Here is a 10716-nt window from a genome sequence, read left to right as displayed (position 1 = left end):
TTACTAAACCTCTCTGAACAGTCATTTCATCACCTGTAAGTGGCTGTTATTGGGCAAGATCAATTGGATTAATATGAAACACCTAACAGACTGCCTGGTGTGCTGGTCCTCAAAATTGACTGCAAAATTGAATTGCCTGGGGAGCTTTAAAAAACAACAAAACCGTAATTGTTGACGTGATTGGCCTGGGGTACTGAGCATCAGGATTTTTTAAAAAGCTACTCAAGTAATTCTGTGCAGCCAATACTAGGTACTGGCCTAGCACTGTGGCTCCCAAACTATAGTGTACATCAGAACCACATATTGCTGGGCTGCACCCCCAGACTTTCTGACTCAGTAGGTCTGGGATGGGCCTGGGAATTGGAATTTCTAACAAGTCACCATGCAGTGCTGGGGTTATGTTCCAGAGATTACACTGGTCTGCACTACCAGTAAACACCCTGCAGAGAACCACCCAAGAGGGTCATCTTGGTTTGCTTAATACAGCACAGGCGGAGCATCGTCAGCAGTCCCAGGTATGCCACTTTACAAGCCCACCTGGGTCCGACTGGCGCTGGTGCCAGACCCTGATAGTAGAGGAACCTCTTTGAAGGGAGGGCAGGAGGCACAGGAGTTGTTTGTCAGGATGAGAGGAGCCACTGAGCTCAAAACACAGCATGGGAGGAAGAGGAGCAGCGTCGGGCCAGTGACCCAGGGTCCAGGAACCAGAAGTGTGGTTGTAGGCCACAAGGAGGCCTTTGGCTCAACACAAAGAAGAACCTTTTAACCTTAAGAAGGGTCCTGTCTGGAAACAGCACCAGCTTACTCTGGGCAGCAAATTCTCTGTCCTTGTAGTGGGAGGTAGCCTGATTGAGCTGGGGAGAAGGGGAAGCTAGAGATACACCAACTGGAAGATCTCTGCCGTCCTTTGAAGTCTGAGATGGCCCTCCCTACAGCCTCCACTCCAGCCTTGAACCCAGAAGTTATTTGTTTAAGGAGGAGACCATCTGGAGCTGTCCCAACAGACTGGCTTTCCCCATGGCATTTCCTTTGCCTGGAGACAAGTGGCTTTACTTCCCTGGGGCAAACAGGAAGGTGACAGCGCTGGTGGAAGCCCGCTGGTGGAAGCCCGCTGGTGGAAGCCCGCTGGTGGAAGCCCGCAGGTCAGCAACGTTGTTGCCGCGACAACAGGTGTCATCTTGTGAGGCTAGCAAGAGAGGGCTGAGCCCTTTGGGCCCTAGGTTGGCTGTAGGGTAATGGGGGCGGGCGAGGCAGGTGGCCCGTGGATACAAGGGGCTCAGGAGGGCCAAACCCTGCCCCAGGCAGGGAGGAGGGAGAAGGGAGGAGGGTTCAGCCCACACCGCCCGCCACATCAGAGCACCAAGAGAACACCAAGTCTTTATTACAGGAATTCCTATGAAACAGCTCCAAGAAAAAACCCACACATAGGAGGAAAAAAACAACAAAGCAACACACACAGACGTGGGGCTGGGGCTTCCCCCGCCTTGCGCCCGTTTTGGGCGCGGGAGGGGTCAGGGCCACAGCCCCCTCCTCTGCCCCTCGGGCTCAGACCCCTCTGGAGCTCGGGCTGGCGGCCCGGAGCTCCTTGGGGACCTCTCCCTCCCTCCCGGGACCGCAGGCCTGGCCGCGGAGAACGAGCGCCCGTCCTCGGCAGGCGGCCCGCGCCAGCGTCCCCTGCCCGCGCGCTTCCAAACTTGGTCACGCTCGCGGCGGCGGCGCGGCCCGCCTCCTGCGCCCGCCGCTCTCCGGGGCTGGGGGGCGAGGAGCGATCGCGGTCTCGCCTCCGCTCCGCCCTCACGAACTCGGGGCCACCGAGGCCTCCCAGCATCGGAGCCCACTCCCAGGGCCCAGGCTGCTCCCGCGCTTCCGGCGCCCGCGGCCGCCCAGGCTCCCGCGCGGCCCCGTGGCGAGGGCGGGGCCAGGGAGACGCGGCGGCCCTGCCGGCCTTGGCAGTGGTTGGTGCCGGGTTAGCGTCCGTGGGGTCGGAGTCTCCCTCCTCCTCGCAGCACCTGGCTCTTCGCAAGCGGCACCCGGCGAGCCCTTCTGCCCCAGGCGCACGGCCCCTCCACCTGGCTCTTCCGCCCGCGCCTTCTCACTGGGTCACTCCGAACCGCCGCTGCCACCCTTAGAGGACCGCTTGACTTCCGTCTGTGGGCCTCCACTGTGGCAGGACTCCGGAACTGGCTTTTGTCCCCTGCCAAACTAAAGACCCTGCCTAGCCTGAGTCCTCCAGCTCCGGGGCCCCACCCTCCCCATCCTTGCTGGGGGAGAGGGAGGCTGCCCGACAGAGGGTGCCCAGGCATCTCCCACCCGCACTGTGGGTAGGGGGCGTGCGGAGGGTCGGCACCGGGGAAAGGCCAAGGTGCAGGAGGCTTCGGGGAGGAAGGGCACAAGGTGGCCTGAGGGGGCTGGGGGTGGGGGCTGGTAGAGTCTGCCGCAGGAGAGATGGGGAAGGGCAGGAGGTAGGAGCTCCACCTTCAGACCAGAGCCTCTGGCAGGGTCATCTTGACATTTTTTCCCATACTCCAACTTTTGCATGTTTCCTGGAATTTCTTTTTTTTCAGAAGGGGGGTTGGTTCCCGCATTTCCACTCCTTGCCCATAGAAAAAAGCCTGGCTACACAAGGGGCTCTGATTGGCTGGTGCCTCTAGCCCCAAGTCCGTCCTCTGACAGCAGGATGGCAACTCTGAAGTTCTAAGTCCCAAGGAAAATGGCAGTGGCTGGGCTGGACTGTGGCCGGAAGACCACTAGGCCTCGGTTCTCAAGCACCATCTCTCTGGCTGCAGCTGGGCCCTTCGGCTGGGAGCCAGTGTTGCACTCTGGCTGTCCCCACGGGGTCACATCACCTCCGGAGAGGAGGAGCTGCTGGCACCTGGCAGGGAAAAGGATGGTGAAGTCTTTTTCAGAGGACCCCAGTGGTCTTTCCTGGTCACTGGCTTCTGGAGAGACAGTTTTGGGCAGAAGCTACCAAAGACAGGACCCTTCTCCTTTCTCCGGGGCATCTAGATCAGCCTTGGATCTCTGCCTGCGTCATCTCCCTCATCCAAACCCCTAGAAACGCTCCAACTTGCCGAGCTGCAGGGACTCTGGCAGCTGGAGATGGAGTGGGGGCATGGAATTCTGGGGAGAAGCAGCAGTAGGGGCAGGAGCCTGGCCCATTCTGAGTGTGTGGGAGCTCAGAGGAGCTAGACTTGGGACCTGTAGGGGCAGAAAAGTAAACTGGGGCCAGAACTCGGTAGGCCCCAGACACCAGGCTGAGGAGTTCATAAGACTTCACCCGGAAGACCTGTTCAAAGAGCAGGGAGAAAGGGAACTAAAGTGGTGCTTTCGTGGTGAGGAGCAGAGTAGGGGCAGTGAAGAAACCAGGGCTGTTACTTAGGCGATGGGAGGAGAAATGAAAGAGCAGTCAGAAGCAGACACTGTCTGGCTCTCCGTGAGTTGACATCCAAGGCTGGAAGGACAATTGTGGGTGCAACTGGGGACACAGAGCAGATCTGGAAATAACTGTGATGGAGATTCAGATTGTGGAGCCAACTGCACAGAAGTGTTGCTGGTGCTATAAACGGGGGCTGCGGGCTGCCAGAGAGTGGGGAGTGAGGAGACTGGGAAGAGGGTCAAGGGCAGAGCAACAGGGAGAGCCGGTATTTAGGGAGGGAGAGGAGCAACAGGCTTCCTGGCTTGAGGGAGTGGAGGGAGGGCCATGGGGAAAGAACATGGGCAGGCCTCGGTGGGAAGAGCAGCTGGAGAGTGCAGACTAGCACGGGGCCCTGGAGCTGGTAGGTGACCTCCTTGAGCCAATAGGGGATACTAGGAAGATACTAGGGCCCCCTGATTTTTAAGGGGGGGAGGAGGAGGATGTAAACTTGAGGAAGGAGCTGGAGAGGGAAAAGCTGCAAGTCCTAGGAGAGAATAAATGATGAGCAAGGTTCCCACGCAGGGGGCTTTGGAAAGGACGCGTTTTCCCCAGGGAGGCCAGGAGGAAGAAGGCGGTAGGGAGACGGCAGCAACATGGAGTAGGTGGGGGCGTTTCCCAGGGGCGGGCTCTATTTGGGCACTCCAGGGAAGTGGGGAGTGGGGTGCAGCTCTGTGTGTGGGCAAAGCCTGAGGAGGGTGGAAGGGGCTAGAAGTGCCGGGGAGAGGACTGTGGCAGGGAGGCAGCTGCAGGGGAGTGAGGGCCGGCCGGCTGCCCAGGTGGAGGGGTGCTTGTATTTCCTGGTTTATCTCCCTCCACATGACTTTCCTGAGGGTTTGAAATGGGCCACACTGTCAGCCCAAGAAAGCCTTGTGGATGCTGCCCCCTGGGACCAGACCAGTGGTTGGGGAAGGATGGGCAGGCTGCCTCTTGAGGGGGGGGGCTGGAAGAGGGACAAGTCCTGCAGGAGGTCTTAGCAGTGACAAGTCCTGCAGGAGGCCTTAGCATTCTGTTTCTCCCCTAGAGGGGTGCAGGGGGAGAGAGAAGGAAAAACAACCCGGGGTCCAGGGCTCCAGTCAGAAACAGAGCTCCCTGGAGGACCTGTCTCCTCATCCCTCCTCACCTGGCTGTGGCAGGTCCCAGGCCACCCAACCCAAGCAGGGGGCTGGAGAGAGTTCTGTGTGTGCATGGCTGGATGGAGGCCACCTCTGTATTTCTTAAATTGTCTTCTCACTGTGCTACATGTGTCCTGGACTGTCTTCTCAACTGGGCTGTTAGCTATTCAAGGTCAAAGGTGATTTTTGTTTTCCTGTTCTCAGCACCTGTCACAGGCAGGTATGGTTTATCTTTCATCAAATAAATGAACAAACAGAAGACTAGGTGCCATGCAGAAGCCTGTGTCCCTGCCACGACTATGAGGGGGGAGACCCAGGACCTGTGCTACCCAGCTGTTTCAGCCCAGCACCTCTGCACACCTGAGAAGACACGGGTATGGAGGTGGCAGGGCCTGGCCTTGGCCAGTCCTGGGGCAGCTATGGCTCCAGGCCTTACCTCTTACTGTCCTTCTCGCAGGGCTTCCTCCACCTTGGGGGTCTCCTGCCGCCTTCCCCGGAAGTCTTCATCTGAAAAGCAGAGGGAAGCTGCCTCACCCTGCACCCTGCAGGGCCTTGCTCAGGTAGGTCCCTCACACTGGGCAAGAGAGCTGACCCAACTCTCTCTGCCGCCTTCATTCAGGACACATGCCAGACCCCGGGTGGAGGATGCATGGATCTGGTGAGAGAGGCAGCGGGACCTCCAGGTGCTGGCCTGGCTCCATCACTGAGCTCTGAGACATTGGACAAGTTCTTCCCTCCTCTTTGGGGCTCAGTTTCCTCATCTACAAATGGGACCAGGAAGCTGGACTATCTAGATAACCTCCAAGCCCCTTCTTGTCCTTGTTTCTAGATGTCTCCTGAGCCCCAAAGGGTCCCTCTTACTCTGTGGCATGAGGATTGGGGTTCATTTGTGGGCCTGGCAAGGTCTTCTGGCTCACAAGGCCTTTGGAAGGGACTGGGTGAAAGTAAAAGGCCCACAAACTGCCAGGGAATGGGGAGTGAGACTTCGAAGAGGGAAGTCCTGCCCAGCGCTTGGTTCTCAAGTGAACGCCCTTCCATGTGGGTAAGTCTATCTGCCCCCTTCACACCCAAGAGAATATTCTAGAGACGGTACCTGGCACTTTGTGTTGCAGGTAGAGATCTAGGTGGAGGTGGATCTAGGACCCCCTTTCAAGGGTTGCAGGAAGGGAGAAACAATGTGGACCAAGTGGGGAAGATCCATTTCTTTGGGTCACCTGCCCACTAACCCTTGACATGTCCCCAGGATGGGTGCTCCCTCCCTGACAGGTTGGGTCCACCCGTGAAACACCCAGGACTTCCTCTGGGAGAGTCACCAATCACAGGCAAGTTGCAGCTTAAGTTCCCCTCCTGTCTCACCACAAGCGTGGCCCTCCACGTCGTCCAGGAGATTGGCTGTGGACGCGGCAGCCCCTAGCCTGGCGCGCCGTTCAGGAAAACTGTCCCAGGGATGAGCAGGCACTGCCCTAGTCCTCCCAGTTCCCTGCCCCACCCTCGAAGCCCAGGAGGCAACCCCCACGCCCACCTGACCCCCAGTACTGCCTCTGCTAGCTCCTTGCAGCCAGGCCCTGACACTCCCACCCACGCCCATCTCTGGGGACAGAAGTGACTCTCTCCCTGCTCCCCTTTGGCTGTTAAGCTTCTAATATCCTGGGCCCTGTGCAACAAGCACGGATGGGAGTTCAGGTGAAAACGTGGAAAACCTTATTTCGACTGGAAATAAGGAACTGAACATGAGCAGGCAAGGCCAACGTGCTTGCAATGAGGAGGATCTGTGCACCAGTTCTGCTGGAGAAATCAGGGACAGGTTTGCTGATTTGGGGAGAAGAACCAATATTTCTCCCAAGATGCAGACCAAAAAAAGCAAGAAGTTGTAGGACAACTTCTGAGCCTGCAGAAGGATGACAGGAGCTGTAGCCCGGCACCCTAGGCCTGGGTCTTGGTTGGCACAAGGAGATGGGCAGTGGGCTGGTGGCCTGGCTCATGGGAGGCAGAGGAGGCCACCACCCCTGTAGGAGGTCACAGCCTCGGGGATTCCAGCAGGGGTCTTGCCCAGTGACCCTTGGTTTCCACCTCCCCCACCCAGTGCCAGCTGGAAAGGATACGACTGATGCTTCAACAAGTGTTTCCTCTTTGACTTCCTCATTTTGGTCTTTTCAGAGAAGGCTCGGGCGAGTTCAAACAGCTTCCTCCGGGTGGCTGGGGGCAGAGGGACCTGTGAGTCATTCTCTCAGCAGCCAGAACGCCAGATGGCCTCCCCCCAGGTATAGAGAGGCTGGGGAGGACCAGCCCCCAGCCCCAGGTAGGGGAAGGGGGAAGACCAGGGTGGGAGCCTGGAGAGCTGGAGGTGACAGGAATCACAATCCGTGGATGCCACCCCGGGAGCCAGGCTGCCATCCCAGGTCGGCCTGCAGGGGCAGCACAGGCCACCATGAGCCAGACCTAGGGACAGCCGGCAGCCCAAGATCCGGGTATTCCTTCCCCAGGCGAAACAGACTGCATCGCATCTTGGCTTGCTTTCCCGCTGCCACTGCCTTCCCGCCCCTCCCCCAGCCACCCCCGGAGTTGGTTCTGGGATCTCCATGACTAATCTGAGATTTTCCCTGAAAGGGAGGCTGAAAGGAGGGCAGCCTTGTGCAGGCATGGTTGTGGGGCTGCGTGGTGGGGAGGAAAGGGGGCATTCGGGGCTGGCAGAACTTGGTGGAAAGACGTCCCCCACCCTGAAGGCCTTCCGCCCCCACAGAGCGTGGCTCGGCAAGGGCGTCTGCGCAGAGTGTGAGAGTGCCACAGTCGGGCCGAGGCATGTGCAGCGCATTATTTTTCTGCAGACAGCTGGCTCAAGAGGATTTAAAACTTAATTTGTATCCAGACTCAGCTGCAGAGGGAAGTGAGGCAGGAAGGCTGAGGAAGCCAGCCTGGAATTAAAATGTCACTTCGGTTCACCAAGAGTCGGCCACACTACACATTCTGGGTGGCTCCCCCCTCCCGTGGCCCCTCTCAGAAGAGCAGGAGGGGAAAGGGGGTGTAGGCCGGACTCACACTTTCCCATGTGCTTCAGCTTGTCCCTGAATAAGGCATCTTCAGACACAGCGGGGTTGGAGTCACCAGTTCCTGGAAGGAGGAGACACCGGTGAGGGCCGGCCAGAGAGGAGAGCACCACTCATCTGAGGAGGGGTGCAAAGAGCCGGCTTCTTCCCTGACCCAGGGGGCGTTTGCAACAGGGAGGACACTTGGGGCTCTGGGAGCACTTCTTCCCCTCCGTGGGCCTCAGTTTCCTCCTTTGTAAAAATGGGAACTGTCTCATGGTCTGCTGTGTGAGTGGAGAGCCGGAGGGTCCCCACTGCCCGCTTCTCTGACTAACTCTACAGTTCCAGAAGTCATGTTGGCAGCTTGAAAGCAGCTGCGGTGGGAGGATGTCCACCACGGAGGTCGCCAGCTCTCCCCACACTCAAGAGCAGGCCGTTAAACGTTCATCGGTATGCCTCAGGCCTGCCTGCATCCGACACTCGGGTGACAGGGTGACAGTACAGAGCTGGCATTCACCCGAGGCGAGTCCCTTCTCCTTCCTTCCAGGCTCAGCCTCCTCCATTCCTCCTCCCAGACACAGGGTTTGTGGCTACTTAGTGAGTAGGAATGAGAGTGGGGCTAGTCTTAGAGCCAGAACCCAGCCGGGCCACCCAGGCTCCCAGCTCAGTGAGCACCCACTTGGGTCTCTCACCGCCCATGCTAAAGCTCCTGCTCTCCATCCTGCCACGCGGCTAATCCCCAGTCACCTTGCCTGCTAAGTCCCCTCTGAGTCATTCTGATCCATCTCAGCAGCCCTGGTGTCTCCAGTTAATTCAGGATCAAGGACAAGAGGCTCTGGTTAAAACTCCCAGATGCACATCTGGTGGGGCCTAAGCTGCCAGCCTGTTGCTTATGAATCAGTTCCACAGGATTTTCTCTCCTCGAGCTGGGGTCAACTGAACTCCTGCCCTGCACCCCCTCCACTACACCCTGTAAGGGCTGAGCTCCCCCTGCCCCTGTAAGGTCTGTTCCAGGTGAAAGCTGCTGAGTCTTCCTTTGGGAGGGGGGCAGGCAGCCTGGGTGTGGGGGGCAGGGCGCTGCTGTTTGCACACAGGTGCAGAGTCCAGGTGCCACGTGTGGAACCAGGGACTCCTGGGCCTGGGCCCCAAGTTCCCAGCCCCGCTCAGCCCTCTGGTCCGTGCTTCCCAATAGCACTGCTGCCCCGACCCCAGGTCCTCCTCCAGCCATTAAGACACCTGAGCAGAAGGGCCTGGCCCTCTTTTGAGGCAATACTCGCTTCTCACCACCTTGAACACAAAGCTTGAAATTTCTCTTCCTCCAACACCTAGGGTGGGGCCTAGCGGATGGCAGGTATTCCCCCCTACTGAATGAATGAATGAATGAATGAAGTCTCCCAGGTTAACCCTGCCCTCTTCTCCATGCATTTGCTATGATCAACAAGTATGTCTCTGGCTGTGCTGGTCTGCTCTGCCTGTTTTGGGGACTTATTTCCTGCCAAGACCCTAAGTTCCCCCAGGCAGAGACCAAGCCCTATATGTCTGTAAGTCCTTCCTGTGTCCATTCCCCACCACGGGATGTTGCAAGGTGCAGGGTGCCCTGCTAGCCTGTACTGCAAGCATGGGTTGGGAGTTCAGCCTGCCTGTGCTGGCCAATCGGAGCTGTGGGCTCAGAGACCCCAGCAGCGGCTGGACTGGTAAGAACCCAGTGCTGCTCAGTGGAACAGCCACCTCACTCCACGATGGGTGCAGATGTGGGGGCAGAAGTGGCCCCTCCAGCCTACTGAGGAGGCCAAAGCCCTCACCCTCTATTTCCCTACTCTACCCATAAACTCCAAATATGCAAAGCAATGTTGGGGTGTGAGCCCCCTACACCCTCCAGGCTCCTCTCTCCGGAAGGCAAGGTTACCTGGGACAGGAGAGGGAAAGCTGAAGTCGTTTCCGACAGCCACACTGCTGGACTTGGATTTCTGGGATTCGTATTTCAATCGATCTGGAAAAGAATCATGTTCTTGGGTCAGGGAAGTTAGCTCCTGGGCTCCCAGGGGCAGGCTGGGCTGAGACGCAGGAGGTTGTTGGAGGCTGAAACCCTAGAATTGCACATGAGCACACACAGGCACACAAATATGCGTGTACACGTCGTTTACTGGCTCTCAAAGAACCAGTGATGATAGAAACTACTGCCTGACAGCCACCTGGAATGTTGGAATGTCAGAATTAGGAGGACCCTGAGGGATCATAGAGTCCAAACCCCCTAATTTAAAAGGAAAAGCCCTGAGACCCCCAGCACCTTTGCTGCAGAGCAAGGGCCAGCCTCGAGCCTCCTTGGTTGCAGCCCACGTTCCCCTGCATGACCCGTGCCCCCCCGACCGACACACCACCAGTCACACACACATAAGCCCTGGCCATGTGACTGTCACACGGACAGACCTCCATGGCCTTCCGCTGCCTGCAGCCCAAACACACTCCACCCTGCAGGGAGAGAGAGCAGCCAGGCTAGGGAGCAGGGTCTCCCACCCAAAGAAAATACAAATACCCCCAAAACTCGAGAGCCCCTGCTCTAAGGTCCTCCTCTCAGGGAGTCTTTCCCACTCTGGCACCCATGGACCCCGTCGCTGTGTTCCCAGGGCCCCAGACACATCACGCCTGCCTGTGGCCATGCTCTATTGTCCCCGTCACCCCTTGCCAAGGGGCCCGTGGCTGGCACAGAGCAGAGGTGCGAAGGGAAGGAAAAGACCTAAGAGAGCACATCCTCTTCCTCTGGGTCTTGAGGGAGGAGGGGTAGCTGGTGACCCAGGTCCCTGTGGGCAGAATTCTGGGGCTCCCACCACGGGATGGTGGGAGTTGTGCCTTGGACAGAAAGCACCGGGTACCCTTGGCCTCCAGCTCAGAGCTCTTCCAAGGCCAAGGCCAGCACCAACTCCCTTCTCTAGCCATGGAGAAGCGGCCCCAGCACCGCCCTCCCCAGCCTACCTCTCTCCAGGGCAAGGAGGAAGTCGCGGTTGCGCTGCAGCTCCTTCATGAACTCCTCGTTCTGCAAGAAGAGCGCGATCCTCTCGTCCTCCAGGTACTGCTTCCAGCGGCTCTCCTGGTCTCGGGGCCCAGGCCCGGCCGTGGCAGGCAGGCCTCCCTCTCTGCTCACAGGCTTGGGTCCTCCCGGGTTACCCTG

The 10716-nt window shown here is 58.4% G+C and overlaps 1 protein-coding gene across 1 annotated transcript in view; it reads right to left on the bottom strand.

The window, feature by feature from the left end:
* Window positions 1-1351: 1351 nt before the first annotated feature.
* The window catches only part of CUEDC1 (CUE domain containing 1), a 79288-nt gene continuing 69923 nt past the window's right edge, over window positions 1352-10716 (bottom strand). The window contains exons 5-11 of the mRNA XM_012762107.3: window positions 10521-10713; window positions 9457-9540; window positions 7564-7635; window positions 6630-6723; window positions 5884-5942; window positions 4964-5034; window positions 1352-2872 (exon numbers count right to left, since the gene is read on the bottom strand). Coding sequence (XP_012617561.1) covers window positions 4967-5034; window positions 5884-5942; window positions 6630-6723; window positions 7564-7635; window positions 9457-9540; window positions 10521-10713 — 570 coding nt within the window. The 3' untranslated portion in view covers window positions 1352-2872; window positions 4964-4966. The remainder of the gene's footprint in view (window positions 2873-4963; window positions 5035-5883; window positions 5943-6629; window positions 6724-7563; window positions 7636-9456; window positions 9541-10520; window positions 10714-10716) is intronic.

This window comes from Microcebus murinus, chromosome 18, assembly GCF_040939455.1.
Source record: "Microcebus murinus isolate Inina chromosome 18, M.murinus_Inina_mat1.0, whole genome shotgun sequence".
NCBI lineage: Eukaryota > Metazoa > Chordata > Mammalia > Primates > Cheirogaleidae > Microcebus > Microcebus murinus.
This window is presented reverse-complemented; position numbering and strand designations above follow the sequence as displayed.